The following is a 22,630-nucleotide window of genomic DNA, read 5'->3' on the forward strand; positions in this document are numbered from 1 at the left end:
AGAGACCTGAAACTGCATCATGTAGTTTTCTTTTTTTCTCTCCTCAAGCAGTCACCTGACTGCATAACAGTAGTTTGGCCTCAAGTTCACTAAAAGAACATAATTTCACAGATGGCTAAAAAAGCTGTCTATTAAAATTGTTATTTCTCAATTGTACAGTGACAAACAACAGAGTAAAAATGATCCGATTAGCATCACAAGAAATGTCTTCAACATCTTTTTATGTTCAAATTCATGTTCGGTAAAATGAAAAAACATACAATACTGTTCAAGTATCAAAGATAGCCAACGAGGTTAAATTTTAGGAGAAAATTTAGCTTTTTTTCTTTTCTCTGTCCATGTAATCCCAAACATATTCAAAGTTGTTGAGGTCTGGACTCTGGGGTGGTCTGTCCATTGTTCTGAGAACACTAACAGCTTCTTTGTCTGCATTAAAAATGTTCTTATTTTTTTTCTATTTTCTTTTCTCAGTAAAGGCTTCTTGCCAGCTATACATCCTTGCAGATCCATAGTGCTGAGTTGTCTTGCCCACAGTGGACAAAAACACTTTTTTCAGATCTGAAGAGTGGAGCTCGATTTTATTCTCTATCTTAATAATGGAAGTTTTAAGTACTAATTGGTCTGATGGTAAAGGTTTTGTGTAATGTGTGGGAGGCGGATGAGGCGGACACACATGCTGAGAGAAGCGAGATTTAAACAAACACCCATAATCAGGGTAAAAGATAAGATAAGATAATCCTTTATTAGTCCCACAGCAGGGAAATTCACAGTATTACAGCAGCAGCAGAGCAATAGAAGTAAGGCACTCAGTAATAGAAACGGGAAACAGTTTAAACATTATAAATAATAAAAATTATAGTTAAATCTCTAGACTATTTACAACAAAATAAGAATAAGAATAAAATACGAGTTGCATAAGATCTTTATTGCACTCATGAACATATTGCACAATGAAAAATATTTGCAGTCTCAATATAAGTGTATATTGTATGTGTGTATGGTCTACTGGGAGCAGTGCTGGTTGAACAGTCTCACAGCAGCAGGAAGGAAGGACCTGCAATAGTGCTCCTTTACACACTTGGGATGAAGGAGCTGGTCACTGAAGGAACTGCTCAGTGCTGCCAGAGTCTCACGCATGGGGTGGGAGTCGTTCTCCAGCATGAATGCTAGCTTGTTTAGCATCCTCCTTTCTCCCACCGTCTGCACTGGATCTAGAGGAGTTCCCAGAACCGAGCTGGCCCTCCTGATCAGTTTGTCCAGTTTCTTCCTGTCTGCAGTGGAGATGCTGCCACCCCAGCAGACCACTCCATAGAAGATGGCTGAAGCCACCAATGTGTCAAAAAAGGTCCTCAGGAGTGGCCCCTGCACTCCAAACGACCTCAATCTCCTGAGCAGGTAAAGTCTGCTCTGTCCTTTCCTGTAAAGTGCAGCAGCACACCCAGGTACCTATAAGAGTCCACTCTTTCAATGTCTGTTCCCTGGATGTTCACTGCTGGAGGGGGATGTGTGCGCCTGCGGAAATCCACCACCAGTTCTTTGGTCTTCTCCACATTGATCTGTAGGTGATTCTGCAGACACCAGTCCACAAAGTCCTGAATCAGTTCTCTGTACTCTCTGTCATGCTGATTTGTGATGCGGCTGGCGATCGCTGAGTCATCAGAGAACTTCTGTAGGTGGCAGTTTGGCGAGTTGTACATGAAGTCTGCAGTGTACAGCATGAAGAGGATGGTGCTAACACCATTCCCTACGGGGCCTCTGTGTTACAGACCACCATGTCGGACACACAGTCCTTTGTACTCGTATACTGTGGACGGTTGGTGAGGTAGTCCAGGATCCAGTGTGTTAGGTGATGGCCCACCCCTGCCTGTTCCAGTTTGTCCTTTAGGAGCCCAGGCTGTATGGTGTTGAAAGCACTGGAGAAATCAAAAAACATGATTCTTACAGTGCACCCGGGTTTCTCCAGGTGAGAAAGAGCTCCATGCAACAGGTAGATGATGGCGTCATCCACCCAGATGCCAGGCTGGTAGGCAAACTGAAGTGGGTCCATAGATGAGCTCACCATAGGGCGCAGTTTGTCTAAGGACCAGCCTCTCCAATGTCTTCATCAGGTGTGTTGTCAGTGGCACCGGCCTGTAGCTGCTGAGATCCATTGGGTGCTGCGTTTTCGGCAATGGCACCACACAAAATGTTTTCCACAGTTGTGGTACTCTCCCCAGCTTTAGGCTTGTATTGAAAATGTGCTCCACTGTCCCACACAGCTGATCTGCGCAGGACTTGAGGAGCCTGGCACTAAAGCTATCCAGCCCTGTAGCCTTCCTTGCCTTGATCTTCCTGAGCTCATTTCTCACCTGGGCCATTGTGAAAGTCAGACTAGAGCAGACTGTGAAGTGACTGACTTTTTTTGACTTTGGTTTGGTTTCCAATATGTATATATATATATATATATATATATATATATATATATATATATATATATATATATATATGACACACACACTGGACTTTCAAGTTCAAGGCCCTCTGCTGTGGACTGAGGCTCTGGGACTTTGTTGGACATGTTTTAAGTTTTCTTCTTAAGTTTCTTTTTTTATTGCTCATGTGAATAAAATGTACAGTTGATAGAATTCCTGATTCAGTGCATTACTGGTGATTCAGCTGCAGCCCCTAGGTATTTTGGGTTCTAGAATAAGACACAGAGAGTTTATATTCCCAACTGTGTGACAGTCTTGCTCCCCAAAACAATCCAGTCATCAAATGTGTGAAACCCACATCAATATTGGGGTTGGAGGTTAGGGAACTGGCCCTGTAACTGGAAGGTTGCCAGTTCGATCCCCAGTGCTGACAGTCCATGAATGAGGTATCCTTGAGCAAGACATCTAACCCCCAATTGCTCCCCGGGCACCGGGGATAGGGCTGCCCACCGCTCCAGGCAAGGGTGCTCACTGCCCCCTAGTGTGTGTGTGTATTCACTAGTGTGTATGTGGTGTTTCACTTCACGGATGGGTTAAATGCAGCGGTTTCCCCTGTTAAATTTTGCCATTTGTGGGATTAAAAAAAGTATCACTTATCACTTAAGGTCTGGATGGAAGGGGCTAACTCCCCTCTGCAGCATCTGTTCTAGCACACAGATTAGAGTATTTTTGCAACCCAGGCTGCCACAAACTCTCATAGCAACATTTACACTAACTCTGTCCTGGACCACATCAACAGCCGTTTGGACAAAGTGACAACTCACAAAATAATAAAAACCCTTCCTAATTAGAAATCCTGTATGAACAGAGAAGTTTGACTTCTGTTCAAAGCAAGAGATGTTGCCTTTAGCTCTGGAGACCAGGAGGCTTACAGCTCAGCCAGAGGCAACCTCAGAAAAGTCATCACCACCTGATGATCACCCCCTCACACTCTTCACTGTGGATGTCTGTTACACTCTGAGCAAAGTGAATGCATGAAAGGCAGCTGGTCCTGATGATTTACTCGGTCATGGGCTTAGAGCCTGTGCTAAGCAGCTGGCCGGGTCTTCATGGACATTTTCAATCTGTAACTGGCCCAGGCAGTTGTCACAACTAGCTTTAAGACTGCCACAATAGTGCCAGTGCCAAAGCAATCAACTGTTTTAGCCCTGAATGACTTCCATCATCTCCTAGTTCTTTGAAAAACAAGTTCTTACTCATTTGGAATCTTGCCTGTCTGCTACACTGGACCCACACAAATTTGCCTACCACCGCAACACTGTACTGACCCCTCCTGGACTATCAAAATGTATATGTCGAAATGCTGTTCATTGACTTCAGTTCAGAATTTAACACGGTTATTCCCTCCAACATTATCTTAAAGCTTAGCTTTAGCATCAGCATATCTCTCTGTGTTTGGATTCTGGACTTCCTGACTGACAGCGCTCATCTGTTAAGTTAGACAAACTCTTCTCCCATCACTCTGGACACCGATGTGCCACAAAGCTGTGTGATTCATGGATTCATGGGTGGTAGCTCATCACCTGAAGCACAGTCCTAGCAAGATTGAACTATTCATCTCTAGAACTACAGGTCTTATGATCTTGCCATCTCATTCGAGAACTCTGAACGTTCCATCTGAAAATGCAAGAAATCTTGGTATAATTCTGGATATCCAGTTTTCATTCTCAGCTCATCAACCTGATGCCGACATGCAGGTTTCTCCTGTACAACATCCAGAAGATTTGACCCTCTCAATCAAGAGGCCACCGAAGTGCTAGTTCAGTCTCGTCATCTCAATGCTTGACTACTGCAACTCGCGCTTGCTGGTCTTTCTATGTGGCCATCAAGCCTCTGCAACTCATCCAGAGTGCAGCAGAACAGCTTTTCTTCAAACTTTTGTTCAAAGTTCTGTCAAATCACTGCACTGCTGCACTCCCTTCACTGGATTCCTGTTGCTGCACACATCAAATTTAAAAGCCTAATGCTTGCATACAAAGCCAAAACTGGGCCAGCACCTCCCTGCCTAATAGCAATGGTCAAAATTCAAACTGTACCACAAGTCCTTTGAGCTTACAGCTTGTCTTGACCCCCCATCCTTCAAGATGCATGGAAGGCAAGTATCAAGACCTTTCTCTGTCCTGGAACCCAGGTGGTGGAAAAAACTCCCACTGGTTGTCCGAACAGGAGACTCTCTTGCGGGCTTCAAACACAGACTAAAGACACATCTCTTTATACAGCACTTAAGTGAGCACTAAAATAAGGCTTAATTGTAATGTATTGTACTACACTTATTGAAATGTATTGCACTGCAATGTGTTTAACTCTTTCTTTTTCTCTATGTATTAACATGGGCTTTATTTCTATCACTATCTGAGCTCAGGACCAGCTTTTTCTCTAACCTATTGTAACTAGCAAAAATACTTTCTCTAGATGGACAACAAAGCACTTTCTGTAAGTCGCTCTGGATAAGAGCGTCTGCTAAATGCTATAAATGTGCGCTGAGCTCTCTGCTGTACTCCCTGTTCACCCATGCCTGTGTTCCTTTTATAGCTGTAACTCCATAATCAAGTTCACAGATGACACCACCATGATAGATGTGATCAGAGGTCATGATGAGATGACCTATGGGCACAAGGTGTAGCACCTGGCAGCATTTTGTAATAACAAAAGTCTGGCCAGGCACACTCCCTCATTTACATCAACAGTGCTGAGGTAGAGTGTGTGTCTGGCTTCAGGTTCCTTGGCATGCACATACTGGATGATCCCTAAACATCTTCCACCTTAGTCAAAAAGGTGCAACAGCATCTTTACTTTCTACAGAGCCTCAAGAAAGCTCACTTGTCTCCCAGTATATTGGTAAACGTCTATTGTTCTACCAATGAGTTCATACACAAACTGCATCTCAGTGTGGTACAGCAACTGCTCCCCATGATAGCAAAGTGCTCCAGTGGGTGGTGAAAACTGCCCAACGCATCACAGGTACCCAGTTACTAACCACTGAGAACATGTACTACAAGTGCTGCCTGGGCAGGGCGAAGAACATAGTCAAGAACATTTCTCATCCTAACCAAGGAATTTTTAGCCATCCTCCCATCTGACAAGTGTTACAGGTACTTCTGCTCCAGCAATAGCAGGTTCTGCTGAACTCCACACCGCCACTTCAGCTCACTGCACTTGACTGTACTTTATGTTCTAGCATTATTTCAGGATTCACATTTTGTACTGTCCATTACTGAACTATTCATATTTGCAGTTACTGTACATTTTTTAATCTGAATACTTGTTCTACATATGCTACTCTGTCAGTATACACATACATTCTCTCCACTCACTGTGTATGTCTGTATATTATATTTACACTTGCAACATCTGTATTTTTTACCACTCTACCATCCTTTTTTTTACATATTGTAACTGTCAATTGTCAATTACTTTCTTGCACTTTGTATGTAAATAACCATATTTTGCACTACAGGTTAGGTGCCAACTGCATTTCAATGGCTCTGTACCTGTAATAATCACAATGACAAAGTTTAGCTGAATTGGGTGGTGGGGGTATGTGGCATACATCTGTCCACTCGGCACCAACGACAGCCACAAGGAAGGAGCTGGCAGGAAGATGGGTCCCAAGGTCCGAGCGGGGATGAAGGACAACAAGAGAGGACTAAAAACCTAGCCTCACAAATATCTCCTGAAAAAGAAACAATTTGTATATAATGGCTGTTTTAACTGGAACTCAAACAAGTGAAGGATGGTCTTAATCTTGATTTTGATTATTCCACAAACGTCCTAAACTTACATTGACCCTGTCCTAACTTTTTTGGAATGTGTTGCAGACATTAAATGTGGATTTTGCCTATATTTACAAAAATCATTGTTTTTTCATCTTCATCAACTCAAAAAGGTAAAATATTAAATATCTCTTCTATGAACGTCTTCCAACAAAAATGTCCAACTAGTCCAAATTTAAAAAGACTTAGAAATGACTGCTTTCTTTATTTTCATTTTACCTACTTTTTTGAATTTAGGTTTGTACATGTACAAAACAGAACCTATGAAGCACTAGTAGATTTTCTTTTTTATTGAGAGACCAATCACAGGTCTTGCTGCCATGGGGAGTCGCCTATCCCAGTAAAAGATAAATTTTGATGCTGTAAAGAAGTTGTGTTGTTAGCTTAACATTGTCTATGTGTTATTTGTCTCTTGTTGTGCTGGGAAGTGGGAAGTCAGGTGGGTCTATGTATCCATCAGTAATGGAAAATGCATAGCTAAGAGTGACCTGCTTGCTGTCTTGACCATTTCTGCAGTGCTGGGTGGTGGTTGTCCACTGCTCAATTAAGAGAATTCATCTAAAGCACATCACATCACAATACTAATAAATATCCTATTGAATAATAACAATGGCAATGTAACATCATTCAGGCTCTTTATTCAAGCAATGCTAATATTCAGATTAGTAAAATGTAGTAAAATCAAACAAAACTACATACTTTACTGTTATCATTTATCATTTTTGTTAGTTTCTTGGGACTGTATTATCTGCATATACCATATTATACATACTGAAAGATTTGAGACTGTCATTAACAAAGGCAGATTTGAAAAAAAAGGTGAGATTCTCTGCATTTTTCTTGAATTTTTTTTTATAGCAGTTGTTGTACTACAGCAACATAAACAACCTCATGTGGTCAGTTTTTGTTTAGTGTGAATAGGTGGCTATGATAGGCAAATGATGTTTCTCTCCTTTATTTTCATGCCATGAAATTAAGTACATAGACTGATGACATATTCCAAAACTCAGGCATAAATATTGTGATATTTGCAGTTAGCTAGCCGGGAAAGCTTTAGCCAAACTTGGCTATAACACTAACTTACAACCACAAACTTTCATCGGCTTTCCATAATCTTAGACCCTCAAGTCAACTGTGTCATCTGTAACATTATTTTTTATAGCATAGGCATATTTATTTTGTAGACATGTAATGTAGATCAAACTGGTGTTTTTTATACATTTTCAGACACAACAAACCTGTGCCTGCCATCTGTTTCTGTAAGTATTGTGGCTGGGACTGTGAATACACAATTCTGTGTCAACATGGTAATAGGATGAATTTCTATAACATGAGCAGAACATCAGAAAACAGATTTCATTGCATTATTTAAGTGACATTTTACAGATTTAACAAACAAGTTGTCAGAACTAATATATGAAAATCTGACAAGAATAAATATATGTATGAGAGTAGATTGCCAAATTTATGAGAAAATCACAAAAGTTATATTAAAATAACAAGGAAAAAGAAAATTCTAAATGCTAAAAATATTTCTGACTGCATATCCTGTATTGCTACCTCATCTTTCCTCCTAAAGAAGCTTCCTGATTACCTTTGACATTCTTTTTTCTTATTTTCATCATTAACATTTCTCGTATTTCTTTAGTTCTGAAGCAGAATATAATTGGATTGACCAACGGGGGAAACAGACTATACCACATAATGAGCATAATGCGAATATCAATGCTTGTTTGACCTTTTATGTCATTAGCATAGACAGCACATCTGGGCAGATAGTAAAGGCATATGATAAGAAGTTGAGGGCTACATGTGGAGAATATTTTGTACCTTGCTTGAACGTTAGACATTTTTAAGACAGTTATGATGATTGCTATGTAAGAGAATATGATAAAAGAAAGGGGGCCCAACAGAACAAACATAGCCATAGAGAAGCAAAACAAAATTAAAGACCTTAAATCACCACAGGCCAATTTACTTATTGAGGTTTGGTCACAAAAGCACTGGGTTATCACATTGGAGTCACAGTAGGGAACAGCTGCAGTCTGCACAAGTATAAATGACAGCCATGAGACTGGAATCACCCAACACACTACACATACAATTGCCGTGGAATGGTTTGTAACAAGAGTAGAATATCTGAGAGGGTTACATACTGCGATAAATCGATCAATAGCCATTAATAGCAAAAGGAAAGATGTGACAGTCCCTAAATAATGGACAAAAAACATTTGTATGAAGCAAGAATGGAAAGCTATGGTTTCATCTTTAAGCAGGTACTTTGCAATGATTTTGGGCATTGTGGTTGTTCCAAAAGCAACATCCACTGCAGCAAGATTACAGAAGATAAGATAGCTTGGTTTTTGAAGGCTTTTTTCATAAGACACAAATGCAATAGTAAAAACATTGCCCACTGCAAGTATGACATAAATGAGAAGAAGAAGAGTTCCAACTGCTGCATAATATTCTGGAAGAACTCCTGAAAATCCAAGAAGGAAGAATTCCGTAACAGTTGAAGAATTGGCATATCGGTTCATGTTTTCCAGTATTCCAAAACCAGCCCAAAAAAAAAGCTTTGTTTTCACTGCAATTATAAAAAATAAAATAAAAGGCAACAAAAGTTGAATCATGTGTTCTGTTGCATTCTATACATTGCTGCTTATATGAGTCATATGAGATTATAATAAATTAAAGGCAATATTGCTTAATAAAATAACTACACAGTTTTGTCAAATTTGAATCATTATTCATGTTAATAGCATACTTTCATGCCTACATGTTTGTTGAATAGTAGCTGTAGTTTCCTAGAAGCATTTTTAAGCATAAACTCTGAGGCTCCTTCTGACAGAACTGAGAGAGACTGATACCAGCATTGGTTTATGAATACTTCATTATGACACTAGAGACCTGCAACTACATGATGTAATTTTCTTGTTTTCTATCCTCAAGCAGTCATCTGACTGCATAACAGTAGTTCGTTTTTTTCACAGTACATGTAATCCCAAACCCATTCCATCATACTGCAGTCTGGTTTGGGAGGTGGTCAGTCAATTGTTCTGAGAACATTAATTAAGATTAAGATTAATTAACCCCTATTAGTACTGTGAAGATGTTAAACCCCAAGAAGAGGAATTTGGGTTTTACATGTGGCTTACTGGCAAGGTCTAAAAGGGTGAGACAACCAATAGGATGGGCAAGACCAAAAGTAGAGTGCACAAGCAGGCAGTTTATTTACACAATGTGAAAGAGGAAAACAACAACTGTATAAAAGTAAACTGAAGATAAAGTATTTACAGTGTGTACTAAGCATCAGGCAGGCTTAGTCATGGCATGGGAAACAGCCATGAGGCTGGGTCCCAACTCACTTTACAACTTCCCTCACACCATTACTTTAAACATTACAAGCAGCTAGTGTTCCAGAGTGCAAAAAGGGTCATGGGGAGAAGTAACCTTTCTCTCCAAGGAACCCTCAGGTTTTAAGCCTGCCCTCGGAGATCCCATTCCCCACCATGTGGTCAGAAAAGTGTGGTTTACATATGAAACAAATGATAGCGTTGTACACAGTCAGCCTAGGTTAAACAATTAATTACCGGTAAATACATTGTCGTGGCCAATTATTTTCTTTTTCCCCCCACAGTGTATTAGATGAGGTAGGCCTCACCTTACCACATCACAAGTCACACAATGGGGAAATTTCACCTCTGTATTTAACCCATCTGTGAAGTGAAACACCACATACACACTAGTGAGCACACACACTAGGGGACACTGAGCATACTTGCCCAGAGCAGTGGGCAGCCCTATCCGTAGCACCGGGGGAGCTGTTGGGGGTTAGGTGCCCTGCTCAAAGATACCTCAGTCATGTACTGTTAGCTCTGGGGATCGAACTGGCGACCTTCTGGTCACAGGGCTGGTTCCCTAACCTCCAGCCCATAACTGATGGCTGAGCCTCACCCAAGATGAACCACCTTCTTGATCATAATATCTCCCATGCCGGGTAAGACCAGCAGATCGTTTGTCTGATTTAAAGATTTCTTTTGCCTATTTTCTTTTCTCAGTGATGGCTACTTGAAAGGTATGCCTTCTTTCAGATTCATAGCATTGGGTTGCCTTCTCACAGTGGAAGGATGGACAGAAGCAGCTGTGTATTTTTTCAGATCTGAAGCAGTTTGATTTTCTCTCAAATATGAATGCTTTAAGTGCTGTTTATCTGATGGTAACAGTTTTGGCAGTCTACTGTGTCTTACATTTTTTTTGGAGTCCCTGTTTCCTGTGTATCTTTTAATAGAGAAATGCCTTATTTCTCTCCGACTTTCCCCTCTTTATTTAATTAGATTATCTTAATCTATTTCACCTCCTCAGAAAGCACTGGGATGGACTGGCGACCTGTTCAGGGTCCTGTCTTCCACCCAATGACCACTGGGATAGGCTCCAGCTCCCCCCACTACCCATAAAGATAAGGGGCTCAGATGTGTTTGTGTGTAACCTCCTCAGAAAGAATGAAGAATTTCTACTAAACGACTGTTTTGACAGTAAATTAAATAAGTGAAGGGTCTCACTTTAGCCTCCACTTCTCCAGGAGCAGCCACTTGGCCAACCACACCTGCTCATGGGCAGCGCACAAAAGCAGCACTTCAGATGCAGTAGATGACAAAGTGCAAGGTACCAGAGAGGATTGTTGCTGTTGTTGTCATCACCCTCCCAGAGCTCTGGATTTGATGCTCTGAGCTGTGAGGAGTTCTGATGTACCTAGGAGGAGAAAGTTGAAATCTCTTATGTATGGCTTTTGACCTGACAGATATCAGTTAGGGAAACTTGATGCTACACTTGGCCACCATTAGCTACATTTGCATGCAGCCTAATAATCTGTTAATAATCCAACTAATAGCTCAATCGGAATAGAATATGTCCATGTAAAGTCTAGTCCGATTGACGCCATTTGGAATACAATTTCTATCCAGTTGAACGAGGGTAAACCCATAAATAATCTGTTAAATAGAAAATTAATAGCCATGTAAATGCTTGAATCCGATTAGACTGTAACCACTAGCGTAGAGTCCCCTAATAGTTTTGCTACAAAGACATTTGATAAGGGAGGGTATCACCTGGGACCGTGTATATGTTGTGCAGTGTATGGCAATTAAACAGCAAGTTAGGCTGACTTACAGCAGTCTCCTGAGGCTGAGAGGCATACAAGATAATTAAATGTACAATAGGACATGTGTTAAATAAACAAACCAAAGTAATTTCCAGCTCCCAACCCATACCATCAAACAGTCACCGAGTGAGTGACCATTACCCAACACAAATAAAGTCCATGGGCTACTTTGTAGCTTTTAGTCAATAAGTTGGTGGTAGCACAGTTCACATAGAAGGTTTTTGCAATAGTAGTCTTGTGATGGAGAAGCAGAAGGTGGCCAGTGAGGCGGCTAATAGTGAGGTTGAGTGAAGCAGGAATGATGTACCAAGAGACCTAAGAAGTCCCAGCTTCAGCCACCCAGAACCGTCTAGGGCATATAAAATCTCCTCAACAGGCAGCAAACCCATGGTTTCCTGTTAAGGAGACAATCCACATTCTTGAGGCCGAACGGAAGAACTAGGAACTCATATAGCCCCTCGGTGGTAACAAAGGCTGACATGGGAATAATATCCTCCTCCAAAGCAACTTGCCAATATCCGCTTTTCAGGTCAAGGGTGCTAAAGACGGCTGCTCCATGGAGGGACTCTAGTATCTCTTGGACCTGTGGCATCGGGTACCCATCCAGGTGGGTCCTGCCATTGAGGCGACGGTAATCTACACAGAATCTTAGGCCCCCATCCTTCTTGGGCACCAGAACCACAGGAGCAGCCCAAGGTGATGTCGACGGCCATATAAGCCCCTCTTTTGCCATGTTCTCCACTTCCTCCTTGATGAATTTTCGTTTCTCCATAGACACCCGGTAAGGTCGCTGGCGGATAGGCAGCTCATCGATGGTGGTAATCCGATGTGAAACCACTGTAGTCCGCCCCAGCTGGGTAGTACACACAGTAGGCCATCGATGTAGCAGGCCCCCCGTCAAGTGGAGACGCGGCCTGGCAAAAATACCTCTTCAGGTGTTGGACGTGGATGGTGTCGATGAGATTGGGATCTTTGGGGTAAGTGATCTGGTAATTGTCAAGGTTGAGTTTTTTAATGATTTTCGCTGGCCCGCTCCACTTTCCGGCAAGTTTGGCAGTGAATCCCATGTCAGCCCGAGACAAGGGGTGAGTCCTCACCCAGACCAGATCCCCCTCCCTAAACTCCTCAGTTTTCCGGCGCCGGTTGTAATGCCTGGCCTACTTGACTTGGGCCTTCTCCACATTAGCCTGAACCTGCTGGATTAGGTCTTGTTGTCGCTGGATAGTTTTGTATGCCATCTGCTCAGGATCCGGGGGCCGGCTCAAGAGCCACTCTAAGGGACCCTTGAGTTTTCTGCCCAAGGCTACCTCTGCAGGAGTGAACCCAGTGCTCGCTTGCCATGCGCTATTGATAGCAAACCAGAACTCAGAGAGCCACTGGTCCCACAATCGATGCTTATCCCGGACATAGGAGGCAACCATAGTCTTTACTGTTTGATTGATGCGTTCAGTGAGGTTGGTCTGTGGAAGGTACGCGGTGGTGAGTTTCACCCCACTCCCGACAAGGCTCATGGATTAGGTGGGAGGTAAATTGGGCTCCACGATCGGACACAAGATAGGCTGGAGTACCCCACCGAGTAAACACTTCTGTGACCAGGATGCGGGCTATCTGTGGTGCTCTAGCTGTCCGCAGATGGAACATTTCCACCCACTTGCTGCAGTAGTCCACCATGATGATTTTGTCAGGGCTCTTCGGCAGCGGGCCCATGAGGTCAACCCCCAACATGTACCCAGGCTCCACAACCGGGGTAGACTGCAGCAGGCCAGATAGCTTGGTTATGCGGGGCTCATACTTTTGACATGTCTCGCATCCCCTACAGTGTGCCCAAACATCCTTCCTGAGAGATGGCCAGTATGCCACTTCGAGTAACCGTAGCAAAGTCTTCATCTGCCCCAGGTGTCCACTCAGTGGATTGTCAGGAGCATACTGTAAGAAAGACTTGCGAAACCTTGTTGGAACCACCACTTGCCAAACCTGACCCTGATGCTGCCTGGGCACTTCCCTGAACAGCATGCCATTCCTGACAACAAAACGAATCCGATCCTCTTTTGCCTTTGGGTCTTTAGCTATTTGTCGGAGTGGCTCTAGGGCATCATCCTCATCCTGTGCCTTAGCCAACTCAGACCAATCTACGGGGAGGTCATCCATCACAGTACCAGACACCCGAAAAGACTCCAATTAGAATGTGTAAGTACGTTCTGCACATGCACGTCATGTCATTGTGAAAGGTTTAACGTTCAACATGGCGGAGCAGAAACTGGTCTGCAGAGGAGACAAAGTTCACGCTCTGAACTTTAAAAGATGGCGGTGGGACGGACATCCAGCTTATGTTTTTCAGAACATAACATCTTCCTCTCGCCGCTCCCTTTATAAGTACATGTGAAGGATGTCTTTCTGAGCCTGACATCAGTTTAAAGCAAAAAAACAAGCACACCAGATAAAAACTCGTCTCACTCTGACTGGACCTCATGTGATATTCGCTGTCATAGTAACATTTACGCATGCACGTCATTTTGCATTGGATTACTTGTAGTGAGCATGTAAAAGATTTTAAATCAAATTTTATAGAGCATGCATATAAACACCTTAGTCTGAATCAGTAATCGGATTGTATTCAATCAGATTGGCAGACATCTTTGCATGTAAACATAGCCACTAAGATTGATTGCTAAAACCAATGCACTGTGCTTCTATTCCCACTCTTTTCAGTACATTTACTGGGTCAAGTTGTGTTTTCAGAAAGAGATCACAAACAAGTGGTGGTAATGAGCTTTCTTCATAAGGTGGCAGGCTACTCTCTACTTGATAGGGTGAGAAGCTCCATCATTATGAGCTTGTCTGGGATTCTCTCCTCTCCCAACTGCTACCATAACCCTAACTGGATTAAGACGTTAAAGATGATGGATGGATGAAAATTATGTTTTCAGATTTTGTATCTTTAGTTGAGTTAGTGTGGGTCTACGGCCCAATTAATAGATATTGTTGGGCTATAGCAAATTGTGCAAAAGATGCCTACAAGCTATTTTCATTTCAGGCAAAAAAAAAAAAAAACGCATCAGGGTGGATGGATTTGAAACTATTCTGCACCATAGTGACCATACATTTACTTTACAAAGCAATAGCATGTCTGTGACAGGGAGCAAGGTAGCGGATGCAAGCGACTTTTGAGGGCAAATCCATGGACAAAAACAACAAAGCAGACATCCAACAGCACAAGGACAAAGACCGATACAAAGACCAGCAAAGAAAGTGCAAACACAGGGCTAAAGTAACAAAGGGTAACGAGGGACAGGTGAACACAATCAAGGGCGGAGTAACAAAACCAAATGCACATTGAGTGGGAGGAGCCAATCATGACAGTACCCCCCCCCCCCAAAGACATGCACACCGAGGCGTGCCAAACAGAACAGAAAACAAACCAACAAGAAAGCAAAACCCAGAAAAAACAAAACCAAACTAGACGGACAGACACAGAAGCCAGAGCAGAGGCAGAAACGGGCACAGAGGCAGAAACAGAACGGGCAACAAGAACAGACACAGACGGAGAATGGGCAACAGGAATCGAAGAAGACATGGGAACAGAAACGGGAGACACAACACCAGACACAGGAACAGATGAAACAGAACAAGGACAAAAACGGAGGGAGGATGAGGAGGCACAACACAAAACGACGCTGAACGAGAGACGACCGGAGAAACAGGACGAGGAAAACAAGAACGAATGACAGACCACGCAAAAGACAGGGGAACAGGCACCAAGACAGACACAGGAATGGAAACAGGCACAGAAACAAAAGGAGAAACAGGAACAATGACAGGAACAAGAAGCGACACAACAGCAGGAAACAAGACAACACCAGGGACAGCAGAAGGCAAAAACACAGGAACCGAAAGACCATGGTGAACAGAGACATGAGGAACGGGAGGCACAAAAGGCCCATGAGGAACAGACACAGGCGAGGGCGGGAACAAAGGGGCTGTAAAGTCCACGGGGGCAGGCGGGCCCGCTACGACGTCCACGGGGGCAGGTGGGCCCGCTACGACGTCCACAGGGGCAGGCATGGTCCAGAGGCGTAAGTGTGCTGCGGGATGCGACCACGGGATCAGGAGTGTTGCGGGATGCGGCCACGGGATCAGGAGTGCTGCGGGATGCGGCCACGGGATCAGGAGTGCTGCGGGATGTGGCCACGGGATCAGGAGCTCCGGTTTTGAACAGCGGCTCCAACCTGGAGGAACACAGATACAGGACCCAACCGGCTGCTCCCAAGGCTCACTCGAGCAATTGGCAGCTCACAGTGGCACTTGAAAGCGAGCCAAGTACCATGGAACAGGATATTTGCATGTTCCAACTGTCTAACCACATCTTGCGCTGCAGGGAGGAGCGCAAGATTATATATATATAATTTTTTTAAATATATGCCCATTTTGAATTTGATGCCAACAATACATTCCAAAAACAGTTTCATCAGGTCTTGTTTAACAACTCTCTGTAAGCATTTGGAAACTGAGGAGACACTGCTGTAATTTTGAAAGAGAAATGTTTTCCCATTCTTACTTCATATAGGATTTCAGCTGTGTCTTGCTGAAATAAAGACGTTGTCTGGATGGCAGCATATGTTGCCAAAACATATATCATGTTCCTTCACAGATGTGCACATCACCCATATCATGTGCACTAATGCACCCCTATACCATCATGAATACTGACTTTTGAACTGTGCATTGATAACAAGCTGAGTGATCTTTAGCCCAGAGAACACAGCATCCATGATATTCAAAATGAATTTAAAATGTTGATTTGTCAGACCCTCTCCATGGAACACCACCTTATCGTGGTGGAGGGGTTTGTGTGCTTGAATCATCCTAGGAACTGTTGTCTGGAGCAAAAGCTCCTGGTAGGCTATGGCAAACTGGTCCTAGGTGACAGGTCAGACAAAGTGTGATCCATAATAACCCCTATGAAAACACAAAAACAGGACTTGTCTACCCTGCCCAGAACAGGGTTACCGGGGCCCCACCCTGGAGCCAGGCCTGGGGGCGTAGAGCGAGCATCTGGTGGCCGGGCATTTACTCATGGTTACATGAGTTACATGAGTCCCCCCTCCCATCGACCCACCACCAATAGGAGGGGCAGTAGTAGGGGTTCGGTGCGTTGTGGATCGGCAGTGTCCGAAGGTGTGGGCCTTGGAGTTCTGATCCTCGGTTGCTGAAACTGGCTTTTGGAACTTGGAACGTTACCTCACTGGTGAGGAAGGAGCCTGAGTTGGTGCGTGAGGTTGAGAGATACCGGCTAGATATAGTTGGGCTCACCTCAACACACAGCTTGGGCTCTGGGTCCAATCTCCTTGACAGGGGCTGGACTTTATTCTTTTCTGGAGTTGCCCATGGTAAGAGGCGGTGGGCAGGTGTGGGCTTTCTCATAGCCCCTCGACTTGGTGCCTGTATGTTGGGGTTTTCTCCGGTGGACGAGAGGGTAGCTTCCCTACGCCTTCGGGTTGGGGAATGGGTCCTCACTGCTGTCTATGCTTATGCACCAAACAGCAGTTCAGAGTACCCAGCCTTCTTAGAGCCCTTGGGAAGGGTGCTTGAAAGTGCTCCTCCTGGAGACTCTATTGTCTTACTGGGGGACTTTAACGCTCACGTGGGCAATGACAGTGAGACCTGGAGGGGTGTGATTGGGAGGAAAGGCCTCTCTGATCTGAACCCGAGGGGTGTTCAGTTTTTGGACTGTGCAAACCACAGTTTGTCCATCACGAACACCATGTTTGAACAAAAGGATGTTCATAAGTGCACATGGCACCAGGACATCCTAGGCCACGGTTCAATGATTGACTTTGTAGTCGTGTCATCGGACTTGCAGCCATGTGTTTTGGACACTCGGGTAAAGAGAGGAGCTGAGCTGTCAACTGATCACCACCTTGTGGTGAGTTGGATCAGGTGGTGGGGGAAGATGCCGGTCAGACCAGGCAAGCCCAAACATATAGTGAGGGTTTGCTGGGAACGTCTGGCAGAAGAACCTGTCAGATTGATCTTCAACTCACACCTCTGTCAGAACTTTGACCAGGTGGGGGGGAGGTGGGGGACATTGACTCAGAATGGGCCATGTTCCGTTCCTCCATTGTTGAAGTGGCTGACTGTAGCTGTGGCCGTAAGGTAGTTGGTGCCTGTCGGGGCGGTAATCCTCGAACCTGGTGGTGGACACCCCAGGTGAGAGATGCCGTCAAGCTGAAGAAGGAGTCCTACCGGGCATGGTTGGCCTGTGGGACACCAGAGGCAGCTGGCAGCTATCGACAGGCCAAGCGATCTGCGGCTTCAGTTGTCGCCAAGGCAAAAACCCGTGTATGGGAGGAGTTTGGTGAGGCCTTGGAAAGTGACTTTAAGTCGGCTCCGAAAAGATTCTGGCAAACCGTCAGGCGACTCAGAAGGGGAAAGCAGTGTGCCACTAGCACTGTATATAGTGGAGATAGTGTGCTGCTTACTTCGACTGCAGACGTCATTGGGCGGTGGAAGGAATACTTTGAGGACCTTCTCAATCCCACCGACACGTTCTCCAGTGAGGAGGCTGAGTCTGGAGACATGGGAATAGGCTTGTCCATTACTGAGGCTGAAGTCGCTAAGGTAGTTAAGAAGCTCCTTGGTGGCAAGGCTCCAGGGGTGGATGAGATCCGCCCTGAGTTCCTCAAGGCTCTGGATGTTGTGGGGCTGTCTTGGCTGACACGCCTTTTCAACATTGCATGGACATCAGGGGCAGTGCCACTGGATTGGCAGACTGGGGTGGTGGTGCCTCTTTTTAAAAAAGGGGACCGGAGGGTGTGTTCCAACTACAGGGGAATCACACTCCTCAGCCTCCCTGGTAAGGTCTATGCAGGGGTACTGGAGAAGAGAGTCTGGCTTATAGTCAAACCTCGGATCCAGGAGGAGCAGTGTGGGTTCCGCCCTGGTCATGGAACACTGGACCAACTCTTCACCCTCTCCAGGATTCTGGAGGGTTCATGGGAGTTTGCCCAACCAGTCCACATGTGCTTTGTGGATCTGGAGAAGGCATTCGACTGTGTTCCCCGGGGTATTCTGTGGGAGGTGCTCCGGGAGTACAGGGTACATGGCTCTTTGCTACGAGCCATTCAGGCCCTGTACAAACAAAGCTGGAGTTTGCTTCACATAGCCGGCAGTAAGTCAGACTCGTTCCCAGTGAGAGTTGGACTCCGTCAGGGCTGCCCTTTGTCACCGATTCTATTCATAATTTTTATGGATAGAATTTCTAGGCGCAGTCAGGGGATGGAGGGTGTCCAGTTTGGTGACCTCAGAGTCACATCGCTGCTGTTTGCAGATGATGTGGTCCTATTGGGGACATCAGACCGCGAACTTCAGCTTTCGCTGAATCGGTTTGCAGCCGAGTGTGAAGCGGCCAGGATGAGAATCTGTACCTCTAAATTCGAGACCATGGTTCTCAGGCGGAAAAGGGTGGAGAGCCCTCTCTGGGTCAGGGATAGGCTGTTGCTTCAAGTGGAGGAGTTCAAGTATCTCGGGGTCTTGTTCACGAGTGATGGTACAAGGGAGCGGGAGATTGACAGGCGGATTGGTGCTGGGTCAGCAGTGATGCAGGCTCTTTACCGGTCTGTTGTGGTAAAGAAAGAGCTGAGTCATAAGGCAAGGCTCTTGATTTACCGGTCGATCTACGTTCCCACCCTCACCTATGGTCATGAGCTTTGGGTAATGACCGAAAGAATAAGATTGCGAATACAAGCGGCCGAAATGAGTTTCCTCCGCAGGGTGTCTGGACTCTCCCTTAGAGATAGGGTGAGAAGTTCAGTCATCCGGGAGGGATACGGAGTAGAGCCGCTGCTTCTTCACATTGAGAGGAGCCAGCTGAGGTGGTTCGGGCATTTGGTTAGGATGCCTCCTGGACGCCTCCCTCGGGAGGTGTCACAGGCAAGTCCACCTGGTAGGAGACCCCGGGGAAGACCCAGGACACGCTGGCGTGACTATATTGCCCAGGGAGCGCCTCGGAATCCCCCTTGGAGAGCTGGTGGAAGTGGCTGGGGAAAGGGAGGTCTGGGCTTCATTGCTTAGGATGCTCCCCCCAAGACTCGAACCCCGGAGAAGCGGAAGATAATGGATGGATGGATGGATGGATGGATGGATGGATTTGTCAGACCAGAGGACACTTTTCCATTTACCATCATTCCATTTTAAATGAGCTTCAGCCCAGAGAAGGTGGCAGCATTTCTGCATCCTGTTATATATGGTTTGTTCCTTGCATTTAACTTGCATTTGCATATGCTGCAACAAACTGTTTTCACAGACAGTGGTTTTCAAAAGTGTTTCTGAGCCCAAGCAGTAATTTCCACTACAGAATCATATCTGTTTTTAATGCAGTGCCACCTGAGGGCCCAAAGATCATCGCCAGCAAATGCTGGTTTTTGGCCTTATGCCTTGCATACAGAGATTTCTCAAGATTCTCTGAATCTTTAATGACATTGAATACCACAGATGATGAAAAACAAGTTCTTTATTATTGTATGTTGAGAGATGTTATTCTTGAATTGTTGCACTAATTGCTGATGCGGTCTTTCACAGAGTGATGAACCCTTCCTCATCTTTACTCACCCAGAGAGGGAGGCTGAGTAGAGTAAAGATGAGGAAGCGTTCACCACTCTGTGAAAGACCACTCTGTGCTTTTTTTAGCATTACACAACTTTACCAGCCTGTCCCAAATATTTTGGAACATGTTGCTGGGATCATATTCAAAATGGGCTTATCATTTTCAAAAACAATAAAATTGATCAGTTTTGACATTTTATATTTCATATGTTGTCTTTCTAATATTTTCAACTAAACTTATGGTTTAATTCTTTGCACATAATTGCATTTTGTTTTTATTTACATTTTGCAAAGCGTTCCAACTTTTTTGAAAATTGGGTTGTATTATTTATTTACTTCTCTTCATTTTATATTCACTTTATATCATTGCTGACTTAACAAAATTGTGTATCTTCATTTTTGTTTACTGCAGTCTTCATGAAATGTCCACAGTATGTAAAGAGCAGCTGGTGTTTTAAAAAATAAAGAGGTGAGGTTTCAGTCTGACAACAATGATATATTATTTTATAAATGTGCTTTGTATACTAGAACATTATATTTTTCAGTGATTCCATTGATTTACTTTATTTGACTATGGCCACAAATGCAACTTATCACTGTTCAATTTTACAGAATACATATTATTAAAAGGTTATTAAACAAGATTTTTAAGGGTAATGGTGACTACTCAAAATGCCAAAGAGCATGCAGTCAAGGCCCCAACCATGCAGCTTTAGCTTCTTCACAGTACTGCTCAAATTCATGGGTATTCAATAATTCAGTAGACTTTCCAGATTGTTATGCTATAGCACAAAGAGTGCAGCCCAACCATGTTACATCATTTAACCAATTCACTCAAATAAATTTCAAATTTGTTAAAGTGGAAGAAAGTGGAAGAAACAAGGATAATATTAGTGTTGAGATGGAGACATTATAGTTCCTAAACAGTTGTAGTGGTCAGATTAGATTTAGGAAGGCATGTTTATAAAAAGAATAAGATGATACAGACTCAAATAAGGTCTAGAAGGAGCTGGAACAACTCTGAAAATGACAGAGAATGTGTGGCAGGTTTTGTTGATTTAAAACCTCAGTAGTGTAAAATTTGAGGAGCAATTTACAAACATAGTCTCACAAGACAAGGTCTGTGAATTGCTCATCACATACTGAAATAATGTTGAAATATTATCATTGTATTTAAAATCAATAAGACAAAAAATAACACAGATTGGTCAAAAATTGTAAAAAAGACAAATGGCAGTGTTCAGACTGGACAAAGATAGGGCAAAAGTTAACTGAATGGAAAGTTTTTTTTTCCCAACCCGTGTTTGTGAAAAACTATCAAAGTTAAATATCTGGAATCTAAAAATATTTCCAGTGTATCTGTATAATGTACTCAAAATATTTGTTGTTAATTCAGCTAAAAGGAGCTTTCAGTTGATCATTGATCTTCCTTTTTCTTATTTTCATCATTAAAGTTTCTCGAATTTCTTTAGTTCTAAAGCAGAATATAACTGGATTGACTAATGGGGGAAAGAGACTATACCACATACTGATCATTACACGAGCGTCATTGCTCATCTGAACTTTTAAATCAGCAATATAAACAGCACATCGGGGCAGATAATAAAGACATATGATAAGAAGTTGAGGGCTACATGTAGAGAATGTTTTGTACTTTGCTTGAACGTTAGATATTTGTAAGACAGTTAAGATGATTGCTATGTAGGAAAATATGATAAAAGCAAGGGGGGCCAACAGAACAAACATAGCCATAACAAAGGAAAACATCCTTGAAGCTCTTAAATCACCACAGGCCAATTTAGCTACCGAGTTGTGGTCACAAAAGCACTGAGTTATTACATTGGAGTCACAGAATGGTACAGCTGTGGTCTGCACAACTACCACTGTCATCCAAGAGACTGGAATCACCCAACACACTACACATACAATTGTAATAGAATAGTTTGTAACCAGAGATGGGTATCTGAGAGGATTACATATAGCGATAAATCGATCCATAGCCATTACTAGCAAAAGGATAGAAGTAACACTCCCTAAGTAATGGATGAAAAACATTTGAAAAAAGCAAGTATATAATGGCACAGTTTCATCTTTAAGCAGGTATTTTGCAATGGTTTTGGGCAATGTAGCAGTTCCAAAAGCAAAGTCCACTGCAGCAAGATTACAGAAGATAAGATAGGTTGGTTTTCGGAGGTTCTTTTCATAAGCCACAAATGCAACAGTAAACAGGTTCCCTCCTGCAAGTATGAGGTAAATGAACAGAAGAAGAGTTCCAACTGCTCCATAATATTCTGGAAGAACCCCTGGAAATCCAAGAAGGAAGAATTCTGTAAAAGTTGTTGAATTGGTGTGTGGCTCCATGTTCTCCACAGTTTTTCAAAACCACACGATAAAATACTTGGTTTTACTGCAATTGCAAAAAGAAAACATAATATTGGGTCATGTATCCTGATGCCATTAGATACAGATATTGTGAAGAAAATTTAGAGCCAGTCACAATATTATATCCTATTTAATATCTGGCTTAAAAACAAAAGAATAAAGGGTTGGTCATACATGCATGCAGATTTTCTATCTTAAAAACATTTACAGTAGAAACAAAAAATATAAAATGTTATAAACCATGT

The 22,630-nt window shown here is 43.4% G+C and overlaps 2 protein-coding genes across 2 annotated transcripts; both read right to left on the bottom strand.

The window, feature by feature from the left end:
- Positions 1-7,800: 7,800 nt before the first annotated feature.
- Positions 7,801-8,781, bottom strand: LOC108433775 (olfactory receptor 1361-like). Its single transcript, XM_017708558.1, has one exon. The coding sequence runs from the start codon at positions 8,779-8,781 to the stop codon at positions 7,801-7,803; it is 981 nt and encodes a 326-aa protein (XP_017564047.1).
- Positions 8,782-21,395: 12,614 nt separating this feature from the next.
- On the bottom strand, positions 21,396-22,364 carry LOC108433774 (olfactory receptor 52K1-like). The gene has a single exon (XM_017708557.2). It carries the CDS (start codon positions 22,362-22,364, stop codon positions 21,396-21,398), a length of 969 nt encoding a protein of 322 aa, XP_017564046.2.
- Positions 22,365-22,630: the final 266 nt, after the last annotated feature.

The sequence above is a fragment of the Pygocentrus nattereri genome, chromosome 17 (assembly GCF_015220715.1).
Source record: "Pygocentrus nattereri isolate fPygNat1 chromosome 17, fPygNat1.pri, whole genome shotgun sequence".
NCBI classification, from domain to species: domain Eukaryota; kingdom Metazoa; phylum Chordata; class Actinopteri; order Characiformes; family Serrasalmidae; genus Pygocentrus; species Pygocentrus nattereri.